The sequence below is a fragment of the Patiria miniata genome, unplaced genomic scaffold, assembly GCF_015706575.1.
Source record: "Patiria miniata isolate m_02_andy unplaced genomic scaffold, ASM1570657v1 HiC_scaffold_6, whole genome shotgun sequence".
NCBI lineage: Eukaryota > Metazoa > Echinodermata > Asteroidea > Valvatida > Asterinidae > Patiria > Patiria miniata.
This window is the reverse complement of record NW_024037073.1, coordinates 1,624,473-1,645,293: the sequence shown is the minus strand read 5'-3', so window position 1 is coordinate 1,645,293 and position 20,821 is coordinate 1,624,473. Positions and strand designations below refer to the sequence as shown.

At 38.9% G+C, this 20,821-nt stretch overlaps 1 protein-coding gene across 3 annotated transcripts in view; it reads right to left on the bottom strand.

Annotated features, from left to right (window-relative positions):
- Window positions 1–20,821, bottom strand: part of LOC119743059 (alpha-(1,6)-fucosyltransferase-like) — a 52,056-nt gene that overhangs the window by 12,538 nt on the left and 18,697 nt on the right. For 2 of the 3 annotated variants that reach the window (XM_038219397.1, XM_038219399.1), the window contains exons 2-6: window positions 18,910–19,259; window positions 16,645–16,778; window positions 10,742–10,958; window positions 2,999–3,113; window positions 1,609–1,846 (exon numbers count right to left, since the gene is read on the bottom strand). In XM_038219397.1, coding sequence (XP_038075325.1) covers window positions 1,609–1,846; window positions 2,999–3,113; window positions 10,742–10,958; window positions 16,645–16,778; window positions 18,910–19,127 — 922 coding nt within the window. In that variant the 5' untranslated portion in view covers window positions 19,128–19,259. Of the gene's footprint in view, window positions 1–1,608; window positions 1,847–2,998; window positions 3,114–10,741; window positions 10,959–16,644; window positions 16,779–18,909; window positions 19,260–20,593; window positions 20,638–20,821 lie in introns of those variants that run through there. The other variant, XM_038219400.1, reaches the window with a different exon arrangement.

Here is a 20,821-nt window from a genome sequence, read left to right as displayed (position 1 = left end):
AAGCTCTCGCACTGATAAATCTCCTTGCGACAGGATTGACTTGTTAAGCGCAGCCATGTCGGAAGCATACGTACACAAGTACAAACACTCCGAGCAGACGCACGTAAAACAACAACGTGCATAATCCACATGATTGTACTGTATTTTATGCCATTGTGCACGCTGAGTAATGTCGGCACACCTGACCAGCGCAACACGTGCATCTCGAATACCGACACAGGAACTAGACCTATTAAATAATCACAACCTCGGACCCGAGCGAAAAATCACATGATCGCGCTAACGGCAACGCATGGTCTTCAACTTCGTTCTCACATTGGGTATTGAATATGTGCATGCGTAAGATATATCGATCAACGAAGTAATGTCCGTCGGATATTTCGCGAATTCGGCAAGCAAAACTCATTATGAATAATTAATTAGCACATTCTACCCCCCCTTTTTCTCAACGGATTCACACGATTTCCGGAAAAAAACGGAGAAATCACATCCCTGGTATTAAAACTATGTTGATCAGGGTTTTTTATGAGTAGGAAAGGATGTTTGAATACAGCTGAAAACAGTTTCAAAGGAGCCAACAAGGTTTGCCAAGAGACTCAAGACTCATTCTCCACTCAAAGTCCTTTTGAAAATATTTGTCCGAATACTCTGATTCCGTAACCAAAAATACTCAGACCAAAGATTCTGGTTTTTCAGACTGAATTTTAACTACAACATATTACAGTTTACTTTCAACAGTCCCCAAAAAAGGATTAGTTTTCTACACGGCGGGCCTGATGTGAAATGGTTAACATGCATCAGTGTCAGAGTAGATTTTTGTTGCCGACAGTAAATACCTCATGCATTTATTCTGGAAATCTGATTGGTCGATTGACCCAGTAACCTCTCTGTCTCTTTACGATGACACAGGACCGGGTGGGACTGGGTGATGTGGGAGATGAAGATGATGACGCTAACGCTAACAGAAGACAAGAAATCAACTACAACACTTCATGCACTGAAAATGAACATGCAAAATGAACAAGACATGCAAATGAAATGCACATTTACATAAATTAAACACAACTGTAACAACTCTTAAACTGCCCACCCCTGTCTCCCCCCACCAAAAAAAACTGACTGTAGATCACAGAAATGCAGGTTTCTATATTCTAAGAAATAATTTCTTATCTAAGAAATAATTCTGCGAATAAACAAATAAGTATCAATGAGCATCAAATTTGCTATTACTTTTTTGTAAAAGTAAAATCTTCATTAGATAAGACCCAAAACTGATGCTACCGTACTGCCAACATTTATAGTAATAAAGAAACCAACTTCATCAATTTCAATGTTAGAAGTCTTAGAAAACTTTGGGAAGTGGTCCTCATGTGACTCAGCTCTGATAATGAAACGTCCAAGTTAGACAGCATAATGAAAAAATCCTGAAAAAAAAACAACGAAAAAGGTTTCTTACAAAATCCAATCCAATCCAATGTGGATTGTATGTCATTCTCCCCCTTTGTTTTACGCAAAATTGTTTTTGCTCCACTAGAAATGTACACGTATGAGAAGACAAACCATCATGCATACGTTCTACGAAAATGTGTCTTGACACTATATACTTACGACCCCATCTGCCAGTAGTGGCACCCCGACGATCCAGGCAAGTCTCACTCAGAGGTAGGAAGAACTTCTCCCATCCTTCAGGAGCATAACGCCAACCCCGCGACTGTAAGACGAGGGTGCGTTGGGTGGCATAGGCAACAATCATGCAGTAGGCTACATGATGGACCTGGCAGCCGTAGCCACAGCCTTTGTTCAGATTGCAGACCACTTTCTGGGCTGTGCTACACTCTTTGGGATTCTGTAGAATGGGAAAGGCACATGAAAGAGGTTATGGGCTCAAGGCAGACTGTAGTAAATGAAGCCAGAGCCACAGCCTTTGTTTAGATTGCAGACCACTTTCTGGGCTGTGCTACACTCTTTGGGATTCTGTAGAATGGGAAAGGCACATGAAAGAGGTTATGGGCTCAAGGCAGACTGTAGGAAATGTAGCCAGAGCCACAGCCTTTGTTCAGATTGCAGACCACTTTCTGGGCTGTGCTACACTCACTGGGATTCTATCCACTCCGTTCACAAGTACCCCCTCACCGGCAAAGAAAGTACAGTTGAGGGTGACAGTCTGACGCTATCTTGCCTGACTGCAATTTTGCCACGACGCGCGGCCATACCACTGCGTGTACATAGTACAAATCCCCTGGTGTATGTGCGTCACACACAAGGAACGGTGCGCGTCAACCAGCTAAATGTCCTGCCCATGGGACGTTGTTGCTAGGTAAAAGGGCGCCCTCTTTCGTTGGCACACGGAGCCCATAGAATGGGAAAGGTATATGAAAGAATTATGGGCTCTCTAGGCAGACTGTAGGAAATGTAGCCAGAGCCACAGCCTTTCTTAAGGTTGCAGACCACTTTCTGGCGTGTGTTAAGCCACAGCCTTTCTTCAGGTTGCAGACCACTTTCTGGCGTGTGTTAAGCCACAGCCTTTCTTAAGGTTGCACACCACTTTCTGGGCTGTGCTACACTCTTTGGGATTCTGCAGAATGGGAGAGGTACAGGTATATGAAAGGGATTATGGGCTCTCTAGGCAGATTGTAGGAAATGTAGCCAGAGCCACAGCCTTTCTTCAGGTTGCAGACCACTTTCTGGGCTGTGCTACACTCTTTGGGATTCTGCAGAATGGGAGAGGTACCGTACCAGTATATGAAAGGGATTACGGGCTCTCTAGGCAGATTATATAACTTATCCCGCGAGCACGAGTGGCACACGGAATAATGTAAAGCATCTGTGTCCCACATACCACGAGGCCGAAGGCCGAGTGGTATGTGGGACCCAGACCCACTACATTTTCCGTGTTTCACGAGCGTGAGCGTGATAACGAATTTATCTTCAAATCCATCAATTATTTGGTCAAACAATAAATCAAATTACTGTTGGCTTTCTTCTAAACCATACATACCTGTAAATAATGAAACCTTCTTTGTACCAAATCACTCAATGATTTTGCCTCATTTGCCCTCCATACCGTCTTGTTGTCTACCCTGCTTAAGTTGTAAATATCTACAATGATGGATCTGTTAATAAAAAAAAATTGAATCACAAGACTGAAAATTAGATCGGGGTCAAGATTTGTGCTGGTCTTGAAGATGTTTACACATGCACTTGAAAATATATAATTAGCAATTGTTCACATTCCTTCATCGTTATGTTCTCACTGGTCTGATGATGAATGGTTATTGATTTTTACACTGTCAAGAAAACTACCGGTACCAATGCTGTTGAACAAAGAAATTGACTGGAGTGGGGTTTGAACCTGTGACTTCTGGATTGCTGATCAGTTTCTCTACCAACTGAGCTATCCAGCCCTATGTTAGTTTTTTAGATGAGTCAGGTCCGAGTTCAAGTCCGAGTCACAAGTCACATTTGTACGAAATGAATGTGCATGGCAAGGACACACATACATGTTAGCGATGTAAACGGTGCCCTGTCGCAGGAAAAAAGGAGGGACGCATTTTAATAACAACAATTATTATTTGAAACACCACCTGGAGAGTGGTGCGTTACGGTTCATGCGTTTAATGATCTTTAGTTTTACTTTAACTTTACTTTAACATTACTTTTTTAAAATTAACATTGGAATTATGTTTTAGAATGTATTTATTTTTTTTTTGTAACAAAAATAGTGACTCGCGAGTTACAAACCATTAGCATCAAGTTGGAGTCATGATGGTCAAGTTCCGAGTCCGAGTCCGTTTCTTCTGCCAATGTGACTCAAGTCGTGTACTCAAGTTCAGGTCTCTAAAATTGCTACTCGAGTCCTACAATCAATCTCCCAATCTGTCTACTTCTTTAAGTGTCGTCAGAAACTGACATGCTCTCTTCCTCTTTCTATTTACAAATCTGTGAATTTCCAGCTGTTTCAAACATGGCAACCATGTTTAATCAGTGCAAAATCAAATTGACTTGCCATGAAAAGCAAGTCGAAAACACCTGGGAAAAATATCAGCCTAGAGGTCTTCAAAGGTCATGTCAATGAAGAGCAACATGGATGAGTACCATCATGTCTTAATCATTTCTTGTGTAACGGGCTCATGCAATATTATTTTTTTAATGCAATCCTTGAAAATGCACCTTTGTGTCCCACCTAACCTTCATTTCAATTTTCGTTTTGCCATTTTCAAGGATATTTTGGTGCCTTTTTGGTTTTTATGTTAACGAAATTTCCATATTCATGAGCAAATGTGTGATGTCATTTCAGGCAGAAACCTCAATGTTACAGAAATTTCAGCACCAAAAGTTGCCAAAATTTGGGATGATTTGCGTTGTAAATTTTCTTTTCTTTGGTGATGGCTCAATGAGCAAATTTTTCTCACAAATGTTTTCAATGAACCAAAGTTTGGGTACACAATCTGAGCAGTGTCTACCTGAAATGATATCACAGCAACAGCGCCCTCAGTTGTCTGGAAAAGCATGGACAGTTTTAAATGTTTAAAGAAGTGCACTTTTCAATAATCTGAACCAAAAAGGAATGTCAAATAGTTTTCATACATTTAAGACAGGAGTAGAAAACTGCACAAAATGTGTTCCTAAGTAAAATTCATCTCATGGCCCCTTTACATTGTAAGTACTGATATTCTGGGTAAAAATTTTAACACGCATGTTGTTTCAAAGTTCCTGACTCTGTCAAACTCTCATGTAAAAATAATTTTCACTGCAATTGCTAGTTTGTTTTTACGGGGGGGGGGGGGGGGGGGGGGGGGGGGGGGGGGGGGGGGGGAGAGTTTGTTTCTGCATTCAATATGGGACGTTGAACAATAGAGGACAATAGGGTCCTCAATTCCCAAAGGACCCCCAATTTGGCAATATGTACAAAGCATATGGGAGGTCTTCCTTAAAAGTTTAAATACAAACAAAAGAGGGACAATAGGGGGTCCCCTAATTGCTATTTTTGTAGGGGGTGGGGGGTGGGGAAGAGTTTGTTTCTGCATTCAATAGGGGACGTGAACAATCGAGGACAATAGGGTCCCCAATTCATGAAGGGTCCCCAATTTGGCAATGTGTACAACACCTATGTGAGGTCTTCCTTAAAAAATAAAGTATAAACAAAAGAGGGACAATAGGGGGTCCCCGATTGCAAGCAAATACACACTTGTACCGCTATATGTGTGTTTGTGGGGGGGGGGGGCGTATTTCGTATCTTCTTTGAAATGCAATACTTCTTTTTAATTTATTTCCACAACATCCAACAGTGCAAGCGCCAGAACAGGATGGAAGGCTTGGTAGAAGATGTTGCAGGGGTGTGAGTGACCACTGATAAAAATAGCTGAAAACAGCTGAAAAGGTGTAAAAAAGCTGAACTTTGGAAATCTCCTATACTTTTGTACACAGCAAGTGAGGGAAGAAAGCTGAAATCCAAAACAAGAAAAAGCTAAAATCAGCTTTAAAGCTGAGATTTCACACCCCTGGATGTGGAAGGAAATTACAGCTTAAGTGGTGGGAGGAAACCGAGAATGATATTCAAGGAAAAACCCACAGAATCAGGCATGGACTGAAAACCAAATCTACATATTAATCCAGGCAGGATTCGAACCCAGGTCACAGCAGTGGAAGGTAGGGAAAGTACGGCTAAGCTAACCTAGTCCCCTAATGAAATGCGAACTGTGAAAAAGCCACACTTTATGTGACGTTCAAGTACCGTACCCCATAATAGCATTTCCAGTGCACTTCACAATGTCATCTCATCCACTTCAATATGCACACACATATTGAGGCACAGAGCTTGTCTCTGCAGATGTACGATCATCTTTCTACTGTACCGTCAATTCCACAGGGTCTCTTCCAAATAAAACAGACGTTGTTTATTTCATTTTGGCATCAAAGGGTCTTTTTCCCCCTCAGCTTAAAGCTTTCATTGATCCTCTTCTTTTCTGCATTATGCATTTCTGAGCGCTCTCCAAATGCCCCTCGGAAGCGATCCTGAAACGGTTTCCAGGTTTAATTTGGCTGAAGTCAATTTCTATTTGTTCTGTCATCGATGTTTCAGGCACAAATCTAGGGACCATCTACTCAAGTATTTTACGCAATGAGATGCATTAAGATCACCATACAAGTAAGGTGATCAATTTTGTTTTAAAAAATTGTGTACAGCAAATATGTGAAATATTTGCATTCTTTTTTAATTTTGTAATCAAAAAAATAAAAAATAAAAAAAACCACAATTTTCGCCTAGATATCTGTAAAACAAGGAATGGCAAACCACATTTCACTTCTCTGCATTGTGATGCAAATGAAGGGAAATTACATTGTACTTAATGCCACATACACCTTAGATCTCAGACTTACATATGTACATGTATGTTTGTTTTTACCCTTCAGGGCCCCCCCCCCCCCCAAAAAATACCCAATAACTTGCATTTCAAATTATTATTTCATTTTCCCAAAAGGAGCACTGCTCAATCTAACACAGTAAGATTGTAAACTGGCCTAGTTTCAGTTCTACATATGACACCAAGCATCCTGTAATGAAATCCAATGCCTCGCACGACTCCATCTTTAAACTAGCGCTTCAGACAAAACGTTTGCCATGAATTATTTTTTACGACCCATTTGCTTTGCATTGTCACACTGGAAGCTCGCAAACTACCAGTTGAAATGGATTTTTCAATGCCTAACGTTAATTGACCATTAATATTACATCTTTATCAATTTGCAGGATCATGTTGTCATCTACATGTATGCATGTACCAGCAAAATTAAAAATATCTAAATATCTAAACATCAGGGAGCTACATGTACTTTCAGTCTCTTTAACGCCCCACGAAATTCCACTTTAAACAAAATTCCATAAATAATCTACTGAAAAAGTAACTCGTCGTGTGCCTGACAGAAGGGTGTATGCCCGTACGCACTTACGCGCGACTGCATAATCGCCAAAAGATTCCCAGCAAAAGGCCATATGCAGAAAACTGCCTCTATTTTAATGAAAGCATTTCCATTGGAAACTAACACAAGTCGTTCCAAAAATTATGTTTCATACCTGTGACAAATTCAAAATGTGTACGGGTGGGAGAACATTGGATTTTTGCGTCAGAATGCTCATTATGCCCTTCTGCTGGGCACTCAACGAACTAATTAATTAATTAATTAATTAATTAAATGTAAATTATGTAAATTAATAAGCCCCTCTACCAAAAAGGAGGAAATATATATTTACTGTGGAAAATTATAATTGAGATGACATCCATAATGGTTCATTCAATAAAATTTGAAAAGTGTTCTTCAAAATTTGAGATGAATAAAATGGCCAGCAATGTTTTCAAAATACCTTCCATTATTGCTTCAAAATTCTTGTGATCTCACATTTGCTTCACAGAAAAATTGTTGGTTTCTGTATTATTATGTCCATATATTAAATTACCCATGACCATGGAATATTACTAAATTCTCTCTCTCTATATTTTTTTCTTGGTTGCTTTGTCAGAAATCCTTGGAAATTAAATGGGCAATGTTCAGCGAAGCGTGCATGAACCAGAGCAGACTTAATTAACGTAGCATCCATGCCGCGGTTCGCAGCATAATATCATGAAATGAAGGGAGATGGGGAGACAGTTGAACAACATCAAGCATTATAAATCCATTAGTTTAAAATGTCATTCATATTTCGAGACAAACATGCCATGTTAAGCATTAATTTCCTAAAATGAATTGTTAATGCTATGTGCATATAGGAGTGACTTTTTTAGCATTTGATATCACAAAGAATTATATTTTGAGGAACATCAATATGTCATGTCTTGTTTAATAATATGCCAGGAAAATAACAACCACCAGATAATTTGTCTATAATTAGATAATTACTAGTCTTTTGGAAAGGCCAGGGTTACAAGTGACTTTAAACTTTGTCAACATTTTGTAAAAACGACTTTGCATTTTAAATTTTGCATAGCAAAAACACAATTCATACATAGAGGATCATCAAAGGAAAGATCAAATTGCCACGCACAGTCCATGTGCGATGCAAATTAGAACGTTACACTAAAGACCGTGACCACATTTTATCATGTTTGAGAGAAGGGAGTTAAAAAAAAAAAAATTGAAAGTCAATAAAAAATGTCTATACCTTAATTCAGAGGTGGTGGCTGTATTGTAATAATTTTTTAGAAATGGCCTTGGAGTGCATTATTCGCGCAAGAATGTCTTCGCTATTTATTTCCGTCCTTCCATTTCAGGCAACGAGAATACCACTTCCTCTCCAACAAGGCAAGCCAGTCATAAATATAAAACACGGGCGGGTAAAAAAAAAAATCAATATTCTTTGGCCCGGAGCGGTTCGGGCTTAGTGACATGGACATAATTGAGCTGGAAGAGCTCAGTAGGTATACAGCGAGATGAGCTGTGATCCAATTAAACCACCGGCGATATCCACGATCCCCACGAGGCAAACATGCACAGGCTTACATCGCCATCTGCTTGAGCTATAGCTTTTTTTTTCCTGTTTTAAATATTAATTAAGAGTCTATTATCTGGAGCATATAGGGGTTTTTTTTGGCGGCTGATCGTAATTTCCTGACGTCTTTTGTTAGAGAAAGCCAGTGTTCATGTGTTGCTCGGTGCGCTAATGAGGTTTTTCTAGCAAATTAGCATCTCTTGTGACAGGAAGCGTTCTGGGAGAGCACATACTGTTTTCACAACAAGAAGGCCCAAAAAAGTGACACATATAAAACACAATTTCTACATCTGCATTTATAATAATATGAAATGTCACAAAATTGTAATATTTTTTTAGGAATATGATTTGAAAATGCTGAAATTTTAATAATAATAATAATAATAATAATAATTTGGGAGGCTAATCATCCTTACTCGCAGCTGGTATGCTGAATTGCGAAGGACGCGGCTACAACGTGGTCGGGCCGCTGGCACGTAAATTTTGTTTTAACTTTTTAGTTGTTCAGCTTTTTAAGATGAAGGGGTGTCTCAGTATAATTTTAGCTCAGATTATTTAAATAATTGTAATCTTTGAATATTGTCTGTGATGTAAACAAATGCAATTTAATTTTTTTATTTCTAGTCATTTTTTTTTCAAATCGACTGTTATTGCTTTGAATTATTCCATTTTTGAAAACATGCATGAAATTTGGGGCTTGATTAAAGATTTCGCAAATATATATAATCTATTGTTTAGAAAGACAATTCTGAAATGATCATGAGAGCTCTTTTAATTGTGGGTCTGAAATTTGAAAATCATTGTGTAAGTTTTAGACATTTGTCCCAAATAATGATATTTGAAGTTTTTGTGAAATACAGCCAGTGGATACATTTTTAACAAACAAAAATGTGAATTTTTGCAAAATTCTGTTAATCCGTATCAATTAGATGCAAAATATTTATTGCAATCTTTTGATGTACTTAACAGAACTCAACCCATCAAACCCCAAAGTCATGTTTTGTTGGGATCCATCAGGATGGGTACAGTACCCCTAAACTGACAGTCTTTTACATTGGGTTGGCACACCTCCAGAATCAAAATCAGCAATATGTTCAGTTTCCCATTGGAATTTGCCAATTTTGTTGGAATCTGTCAGGATGGGTACAAGTACCCCTATTACTGACAGACTTTTACAATGGGTTGGCACACCTCCAAAATCAAAGTCAGAAATATGTGTGTGCAGTTTCCCATTGGAATTTCCAGGATGGGTATGGTTCCTAGTAAATCACGCTAGGGAGTTAGGGTTAATCCACTGACTACTACCTTACAGAAAAATATCTGTTCGTGATAAAAGTTACACTTTAAACTGACTGCGTGTTGTTTGTTTTTCATAGACGTGAATAGCACATGGGGTCCAAAATTGTCACATTTTTGTGTCCCTATTACATCTGACCTGTATAATTTACCATACAAGAATCATTAAAACTGACTTCAAAGTATTTTTTTTAATTTGTTTGCCAGAACTTTGCTTAACAACATCACTCTTGAAGATAGAAGGCATTAAAGCCAGAGTCCATCATTTGCAGCTATCCAAAAAGTAACTGACGTAATTATTGTTGAAAAACATACTTGGTGGAAAGATTGTAAGGGGACTAAACCCCCTGTGAAATCATTCTTTTTGGTAAGCTGTCATGAATGTTGAAGAAATCAACGAAAGAAGGCCTTTCCAACAATGCGTCTTAAGAAGCACCGTAGGAAATTCAAATTAATAGTTCGTTTTGTTATTCGGCAAAGCGCACGCAAGCATTGGCACGACGCACACGCAATTGCTATAATTCGTCGGATCAGTGCACGACATCGCGTAGCTGCAATCGGCTCAGTGAGAACGTGTCTCGGACGCTGGATTCAGGCCCAATTCAAAACATGATTTAGCAACTTTCGATTTGAAATTGAGATCCTAGAATGTTGTTTTTCTCGAAAAATGCAGCTGAAGCTGAGCTGAAACTTTATCAGATTGGTTGTTCAGCATCCTTCTTCAGATATTGAGCACTTTTGTTGCTTCAAACAAACAAAATGTACAAATTACAAATGATGGACTATACCTTTAAAGAATTTACAAAATCAGATGTAACAGGGTCACAGGGACAGGGGGAAAAAATGGACCCCAACTTTATGGATTGACCAATATGCAGTAGACAGTATGTCATTGTCACCGCCTTGAGTGGTTTTGGCCGTGCGTTTGTCAAAATTCCTTTTACAAAAAAATCTGCTCACCTTTGTTGGTGACCAGCATCCTCTAGCACCTGATCCACCTTCTCTTTGACTTTCTCACTGGTACTCATCATTTTAATCTTCTTGAGTTCAGCCTTGAGGTAGTACCAGATCTCCACCACGCCGTTGTGAATGCGACGACGGAGCTTCTCCTCTTGGGAGCTCAGGCCATTGCTGCTGCCACTGACGCTGCAGGAGACCTGCGCTGCTGCTGCTGCATCTGTAGGAGACAGACTACCACTGATTATTCAGTTTTCACTTACATGTAGTTGATTGTTAAAGGTATAGTCCATCATTTGTAATTTGTGCATTTTGTTCATTTTGTTCGTCAGTGCTCAAGATCTAAAGAAGGGTGCTGAACAACTAACCTTGTGAAGTTTCAGCTCAGCTTTAGCTGTATATTTCGAGAAAAACAACATTATAGGATCTCGATTTCAAATCAAAATTTGCTGAATCATGTTTTGAATTGGATCTGAATTCAATGCTTGCGCACGCTTCGCTGAATAACAAAACGAACAACTAATTTGAATTTCCTACAGTGCTTCTTAAGAAGCATTGTTGAACAGGCCTTCTTTTGACTTTTGTTGATTTCTTCAAAATGAAAGCTTGCCAGAAAGAGTAATTTCACAGGGAGTTTAGTCCCCTTACTATCTTTCAACCAAGTATGTTTTTCAACAGTAATTATGCCAGTTACTTTTTGGATAGCTGCAAATGATGGACTCTGGCTTTAATTAGTCTGTTAACCAGTTCAGAGGACGTGATTACACACACTGGCTGTTTTTATACACAGACACGGCTGACGGGTTAAAACGTCAAGATTGCCTCGACTCGCCACCAGGTGACGTCTAAACACGCTAATCCCTCGTGCCTTTTGTACACACACACACAAAGTCCGTGAAGTCTGTGGAGGTGGACCATGTGCCCACGGTCACTGTTATTCGATTGTTCAGTGCGTGATAGCTGCATTCGGCTAAATGAGAACATGTTCCGGATGCTGATTTCAGGCACAATTCAAAATATGTCTTTTGAGCTGAAATCAAGATCCTAGAATACTGTTTTCTCGGAACATTCAGCATTGGCAGAGCTTAAACTTCATCAGGTTAGCTGTTAAGCACCCGTCTTTAGATTTTGAACACTTCTGTTGCTTCAAATGAAACAAATACATGTATACACAATTATACAACACCTGAATAAATCCCCGTCATCTGATTGGTGGATTGTTGATCACATGCCATTGAATTATTCGTACCAACGCACGGCACGCGCGTGGCGCGCAGCGCACAATGCAATGGAAGTTCTATTGCACGGTGAATAGAACTTCCATTGCACGGTGTCACTGCTGCAATGCTGCTGCTGGTAGTGGCGCTGTTTTAAATCGAGATAAATTGAATATGATTGTTCTCAACCTATTGAACAGTTTGCATTGATAAAATATGATAAACTTATTGTCCAACTTTTAAACAGTTTTTAACCGGAATAAATTGGCTATTAAAAGTCAACCAATAAGATGACAAGGATTTATTCGGGTGTTATATAAAACAAATAATGAATGTTTCACGTTCGTGCAATGGAAAGAATAATTTCATTCGGCGACAGATGAAATGTTCCATTCCACTCGGCTTCATCTGTCACCTCATGAAATTATTCTTACCATTGCACTCACAAACATTCATTATTTGTATAATACCGGTAACAAATGATTACTCTACCTTTGAAAATAACATCAAGACTGCTTTAATTTTTTTCTTCTTCAAATATTTGAATTTAAAACACACAGGATATTCGGATATTTGGTCGATATTGAATATTGGGTATATTCGGCACATCCCTAAAATAAAGCCACATTAGTCAGCATGAGCTTCAAACCTGGTCAGAAGGTGATGCATACACGTACCGTAGGTGCCACTCTGCCAACTTGACCCTCATTCAATATTGTCGATTTCTCAGTTATCGGAAGATCAATATTTGGGCCCCGCTTGCCTCATTTGATTTAGGCTTATTATGAGAGCCATGATGTGAAGTCAAAGTGGGTAAATTATTTTGTCAGAAAGACAAGTTGGCCGTAATTTTGAAGAAAAAACTAGCTCTTACGTTAAACCACATGATAGACATGGTCTTTATGACTGCTTCAGGAAAATTGGGATGCATTTATTCATTGTTTGTTCTTGCACCCTCAGACCCTAATGTTTGCATTGATCTCCATCAAAAACCAATGTTTGCTCTCCATGACTGTAAGACAGTGGCAACTTGAAGAGGTCGGCATAATTTGAAGAGAGGAGAGAGATGCTAGTGCTTCATTGTGCACAGTTAAATTCTGCCTCTGAATATGTAGTAAAAAAAAAAAAAAAAAAAAAAAAAGACTTCCACATCATGTACATGAAACCTAAATTGTCTGAAATCTCTTTTAGGGGGAAAGGTCTGAAATTCATTAAAGCCTCCCTCTCTTAGAGGGCTGACAAATTCAGCTTCGCCATCACAGCAGTAAAAATCAATCAAGTGACTGTTTTAACTGTGATATAGCCATGTTTTGACTGGAGGTGATAGACGACAGTGTTTTCACGAAGTGACAAAAACCCCAATATCATGCAAAAAGGTCATTCCGAGATAATCGCATTTGGAGTTAATCCTTTATTCAGAACACATTTTCGACTAGTTTGTAGTTATAGATTTGGGAATTTTTTACATTGTCAAGTAACGTATGCTTTGTTCTTTGCTAATTCAAAGTTGTTTATTCGAAGTCTCTCTTAATTAAACTGTAATTCATTAATAAAGATATTCTTCACTTCGTGAAAACAGCAAAACGCAGAGGCTTCTATTATTTTGTCCCATTAAGTTGTACTCACTCTTCGTCACTTCGTAAAATAATCAAACGTTCTAAGATATTGTTACATTTGCGCGTCTTACGTCACTGCAGCGCGCGTGTGTCTGTTTTTTATCGACATTGTTCGCGGCGCGCGCGTCCACTCCCATCCTAATGTGTGTGTAGAGAAATGTATTATTCCTCTGGCCCTGCTAATGAGGTAAGTTTTTGTCACTTCGTGAAAACAGAAAAACATGGATTTCAGGCTTTCTGTCAAATGTTTGTTTAGGATAATTACAAAAGTAATCAATATTTCGCTTTGAAACTTGGTCAAATTCTTCTTTTTGTCAAGTGCAATCAATTGGCCAACAAAACTCAAAATCGAAAAATAATCGATTTTGCAGGGTTTGTCACTTCGTGAAAACATCGTCAAATATGTCAGCTGTACCATGGAGGAAGGCTGTACCTACCAGTTACCTCTTTTGTCTGTTGATGGAATTTGACTAGTCACAGTAACGAGTAATTATAAGAATGTGGTCTGACTGATTTTTACTTGTCTGTAGACAAATGTTTGGCGGGGGAAGTGGAAGAAAGCTTGACTGTCTGTGAGTGATCAAACAACAGGAGGGAATGTACACTAATTATTATGGCATTTCAGATTCACCTGTCCTAGAGAGAGAGAGATTTCAGAAATATTTGGACATAATATGGTTATTTTTTCGCGATTGTCATAACTATGTTATGCAACTAACACAGCAAAATGTTTGGAAGGAAAGTTTCAATGTTGGGCAATGTTTCATGATGTCTCATATCCCTTAACATACAATTACTTACAAATATATAGGCCTATTTAACTGAACATTACTGCAAGTAACCGACAGCAAACTTGCTCAAACTTGAATGTTGCACTCTTTTCATATGATCGCAACATGCTTCCTTTGGAGTCAGCAAGTCAGCATTTAGATGACTCAAAGTAAACACGTTTACACAGGAATACAGTCATTGTCTTCTTAACAAATTAAGCACTTGATAGCGAAACATCTCTATTAAATATCACCTGAGCTAGTTCGGCCATAGAAAGCAATAGACCGAAGATAAAATAAGTAGACTCAGTCCAGCGGTCCAATTTATATTCAAAGCCTTGATGACTAGAGATAATTAGTAATTTTCAGGCTTGAAATGAGGCCGTCTTCTGGTTCGTGGGACTGATGAATACCGATAGAGGCGGACAGAGCGAGTAAATTTGTCAGAATGATTGAGCTATCCCCCATAATTCAGTCTAGTTTGGACGGCTCGGTTATAATGATGTATCATGATTGGATTGAGGAACAAATAGGGAGAACTGGGGGCTATTCAAACAACACTCACGGCTGTCAATTTAGTCTGGGCAAACTGTTAATCACATCTTCTCTGGGGAAGGCTGAAATTGTGAATAACCTTAATGTGGAAACATGGGTCAGACTTACAGGTGCCGATCATTTGTATTTTCGACATTAGTTTTAAAACTACATGTACATGTATTTCAAATTCAATCAAAAAAGTTTCATTTACGCACAAGCATTTATGATATACATGTACATGTATGTATCTTTACATAAATAAACAGGCCTATATGAATGAAAAAGAGGTACACGTATTAATAAGATTCACTTTTTTCCCAGAAATGAAAAACATTTAGTGTAAAAAGGGGTACGAAAAATTAATATTCACTTTTTTCTCTGGGAAATTGAAACCTATTTAAGCATACACATGGAAGTTGGAGAAAGACTTTTTTTTCACAAGTTCTTGTATGATTTGTAACCATTGTAATGTATATGTACGTGTAGGTCATTTGTAGTGATCCCGATGTCTATTTATAGACAACTCAATCAAAACAGAATGTTTCCTGTCAACTTTCATTACAATGCAGAAGTATATATGGGACTCTGATTAAGGAAGACAACCTAAACAAATCTGACATCAAATGCAATTCACAATAACCAACCAATTAGCTACATTGTATTTCTATCAAATTATTTACAACAAACAAAATTCAATTTATTCACATTTGTTCCCCCAATAATAAAGGATGTGCCTTTCACCCTTATAGTATTACACCCACTGTATGCGAAGTGTTTTCCAAGATCTGTGAGAAACTAGGAGGTCTCAGTCGAGGATATATTTGGATCATATAAGCTGCGCAGTTTTATTGTTTGTCAAATGCCACATTTTTGTTGAAAGCACTTTTGTGCATGATTGGAGAGCTTCCATGGGGAATATTAGCTCAAATTTCATCTTTAAAATCTGTCAAATATCAGCCATTCCCATAACTCTTCTTTATATAACTTAAATAAGATCTCTGTCACTTTTTGACAACTGCAGGAGTTTGCAAATCTCGATCGGTGACCACTTTACCCCGGAGCACGCCAAACCTGATAAACATTTTAATATTGAAAAATTGATCAAGTTATAACTGAGAAAGTTCAGCAATGCACAGCCCTGTTTCATGAGCTGATCCCTAATGCCACACCACCTGCTAACAAGTGCCATTAAACCACTGCGCTTGTAAGCGTTGGCTGAACAATTTTGATCTACATGTAGAAATCGCATATACTGACAGGTAATGGAATACGATGGGTGATTCATGCCAACGGAATAAACAGATATTAAAACCGAATCTACTTTAAATATGTTTTTTGTGGGGGGGGGGGGGTTGGGGGAGGGCATTTTACAGCGGAGGGGGGAGTTTGGGGAGTTCCAATCTTGGAAACTGACCGATTTTTATAAAATGTGGTATGCCACATAGGCATTCATGCCAATTATAATAGAAAGTTTTAGCTCAATCGGACTTAATTTTTCAAAATTATGATCATATAAATATTCTGCACTTCTGTCTGTGAGTGACCTGTGTGCATGTTATTATTCACACAGTCAATAGTAAACAAAATATTTGTCAATACCTCATGTTGAAAACTTAACATTTTTCGTGAAACTGGTGTGAAAATATGCTAACAAGAAGTCCATCTATTTGCGTATCACGGCTTAGCCATGAAGCCGATTTTCAAGGCAATGATATCAGAAGAATTTACAGCCCCCCCCCCTCCTTGTAAGATTAATAATGGCTTACCCCCTGGATAGTTGTCTTGTTGTATGCCTTCTTTATTCAGCCCGTGGAGTAGGTTATTAGCTTTGGCAAGTTTGTCTTGTAAGATAATTGCTGGGTTGTCTTCAACCTCTGTGGCTCTGAAGTCAACCAGGTCCCTACGGCCAAAAACAAAAAGAAGAGAATTACTACAAATCAAATGCTAATATGTGACCTGTCATCAAGAAATGAGCATTAAGTCAGAAATTGCCATTTTACAGTACAATAGGCAAAGCCAAAATTTGAAGGGTGGTATATTTTTAGTTTTCAGATAAACCTGGCCCTGTAAGTCCTGTTCTACATGTACATTCCCTATTGAACTCTCTATCAAACATCTTATTTTCTTATTTTCATCCATTTATTAGTTGACTGTTCTTTTACTGCAATAAAACGGCAGGATTTTTAAATGCCATTTTCTCAAAACTTACTTTCACAACTTCAATTTCAGGGCTGCCAACTTTGAGTAAGAGCCGAGAGTGAGAATTTGGCGATGGAGCTTGATCAGAAGAATTCATGCTAATGCGAGCACAAAGCCAAATTTGCATTCTAGACGCTCTGTGGTGCGATCTGAGACAATTTCTGACCACTTTAAAGCCCAAGTCCATCATTTGCAGCTATCCAAAAAAGTAACTGGCGTAATTATTGTTGAAAAGCATACTGGTTGAAAGATAGTAAGGGGACTAAACTCCCTGTGAAATTATCCTTTCTGGCAAGCTCTCATTTTGAAGAAATCAACGAAAGAAGGCATTTCCAACGGTGCGTCTTAAGAAGCACCGTAGGAAAATTTAAATTAGTAGTTCATTTTGTTATTCGGCGCAGCGCGCACAAGCATTGGAACGACGCACAGGCGCGCGCGGTTGCTATAATTCGTCGGATCAGTGCGCGACATCGCGTAAAGCTGCAATTCAAAACAATTCGAAACATGATTTAGCAACTTTTGATTTGAAATTGAGATCCTAGAATGCTGTTTTTCTCGGAATATAAAGCTGAAGCTGAGCTGAAACTTCATCAAGTAAGTTGTTCAGTATCCGTCATTAGATTTTGAACACTTTTGTTGCTTCAAACGAACAAAAGGCACTAATTACAAATGATGGACTATAGCTTTAACCAATTTTTTTAGCAAAAGATCATCATTTAAACATCATTTTCGAGTTTTATTTATTTATTTATTTATTTTTTTAAGCGCGAGAAATCCCCAGTGCGTGTGAGTGTGAGGACAACCTAAAATGCGTGAGTCTCACGCTCAATGCGTGACAGTTGGCAGCCCTGCAATTTATAATATTTCCATTATTGAACTCAGAACCCCCAAATATATACCATTAGGAAGCTCTTGATATGCAGAATCCAGAAAAAAAAGGTCTCAATTCTTAAAAAGTCAGACTCTATGCTCGTTCTGTGATGATGGGTCATATATTACGACTTGCTTAGCTGCTGGCAATGTTGTCTTGAATAGTGTTCTCTAATTTATCAGAAGTACCCGATTTCATTGCTTTGCTCTCAGAAAAGTCTGCAACAATTAGCATATTACAGGGGTTGGCAAGGAAATTTAGTTTGTGCACATGTATACATTCATTCTCTCAGGATTCTCTGGTTAAGCATTTCTGTGCTAGCACTGTCAGCACAGAAGATCAACAACCCAACAGTCTGTGGTTAGCAGAGTCATAACATCAGGCTCAATTTTGTTCAAATGAGTTATTTCTTTTCATTTAAACTTGAAGAAAGTAAGAAAAAGTGCATTTGTTTGTTACGTCAACAGGATCATCGGTATTTCATGTGTTTTTAACCTATTCCTCAAACACCACTTATTATTTAAAATAATACATTCAACCTGTTGGAGTTCTATTCAGTGGTTACTTTTTGGAGAAAGAAAGTGAAATTCCACACATTGCTCATTCTATAATATTCCAAAGTGTGACATTTTGCCTGTCCCTGTTACCGTGGTACTTTGTAATTTGCCATGCAAGTATCAGTAAGAATGACTTCAAATCCTTGTTCTTATTTGTTGGGTAAGTAATTTGCTAATCATGATCACTCTTGGAGGACGACTGCATTAAGGAGTGCATCAGAATTATAAAATCATATATGTCAGATGTAACAGGTACAGGACAAAAAGTGGACCCCAAATTCATAGAATGACGCACATACTGTACTTTGTTCGTTTGAAACAATCTACATGATTTTGCCAATAAGATGAACTTCTGCATTCGGCTGGAAGTTACCAACTATCAACTACCAACTCCACGCACGTACCTGAGTTGTTGCGCCTGTTTGCGTAGCTCATCATTCTGCCTCCTCATACGATGCAACTCCTTGGACAAGTGACTCAGCTCCAAGGCGGCCCCGCCCTTGGACTCTGCCCCCGTCCCCGCCCCCTGCTCCCCCTGGGGGAACAGCGTGCCGCTCAGGAAGACGAGACTAGCCAGCCAGAGGGCGGAGATGGTCAGGCCTAGCTTGACGGTGGTCTTCATGATAGGGAGAAGGAGTAGGGGCAAAGGAGATGAGAGTGGGATTCGGTGTCACCGATGGTGTGCCGAGATGGGTGTTGGTGAAGGGGCGGGGGTGACTGACGCTACATGGAACATCATCGTCTCAATTTAATGCTGTGAATGGAAATGAGAGAGAGAGAGAGCACACAGTTACTAGGATTTGGGATTAAATGCATGCAGCTGGTCAATGCTAAAGTGCAGTCAAGCATTGCAGCGGTAGAGGATGCTAGCAACAACATGAATCCAATCCAGTCTGGGAATCTTGACACTGGGATCTGACAAATTCTGAGATTGAACACACAGCACTGCCGCTGGAACAAACTTTTGCCAGGGGGTGCTGGAATTTCTAAAGGACGGACAAAATCAATGCCAAAGCGGAGCGCAAAGCCCTTATACGTCGTGGCTTAATTTGGAATATGGATGCTCTGTGGTGCAATCTGAGGCGATTCCTGGCCACTTCATTGGACTTTTTAGCAAAAGTTTTTTGAGATTATAAAGACAATTTATTTCATTATTTTGTTTAGAATATACTGTTGCTCTTAAAACGTTTACTGTACTAAAAAGTGGAGAACCCTGTAGTTTTATCTCCATTTTTGGTTCCATTTAATTCTGGAAAAAGAATTGTATCAGTACATCGCATGTAAATATTATTGTTGCAAGGCTGCTTTCTTACATTTAGTAAATTCCTTCGTGAATGTTTTGTTTTATTTTCCGAGTCCTTACGGCGTGGGCCAGGGGCCGCTTTAAGGCCCCGGAAAATGTTGGATTCTGGATGCACTGTGATGAAATATACTGAAGTATACTGAAACGTATAAAACCTGAAAGGATGTTTTTTGGTTCAAGTTAAAACAAATGGTTCCACTGGAAGCGGATGAATTTCTTTTCATAAAAATATTCACATAGTTCTAACTCATCAAATGATGTAGCTCTCGATATATTTGCAGTGTTATTTGTTTGTTACAGGGAATGGCAAATATAAAAGACTAAAAGACCAAATGCATCTTTATGTTTATGATCGGTAGATGGCAAGTTTGGGGCTAGGCAAGGATTTATTGGTCTACTGAGTTTTTATGAGGAAAACCTTGCAGAGGGAAAAACATGAATAGCTTTTTTATTAAAACGAAATTACACTGGAATTGGCATAAAGCATGACTAGTTTCAATGAAAGCCGGCCCTCCCACTCCTATTAGGTTGGGGATGTGTGTGAACCTTGCTATTTGTTAATGTTTGAGCACAGAATGCTAGCAACGTCAATGAAACTTTTAAATGGAAAGAAAAACCTTCAGGGAAAGGTATGAGCATTTGCCCCTATTGAAAGATCGAATGAAAACAATCCTGGCAAGCATAAACAACTTTGCCACCATTGTCATGGCCGAGGTTATTGCTTTCCTGTCAAAGTTTGGGCTTTCATGGCGGAAATATCACAGACATGTCATGATTTTAGATACCTTGAGAGAAATATCGATTCTGCACTGTCTGAAGATTTAGAAAATACCTCCTCTTGATATTCAGTTACAGTGTTTGTGCTAGACTTTCGAAGCGCCGCGCTTGGCCTCGGCAAAACTAGAAACGAACAAAACGAAGGAGATAGTTGTAGAACAAGCATAATGTTTAGCGTAGTGGCGCAATTTCATCGTCGTAGAACACTGCTGGCTGGAACACATTTTTGCCCGGGA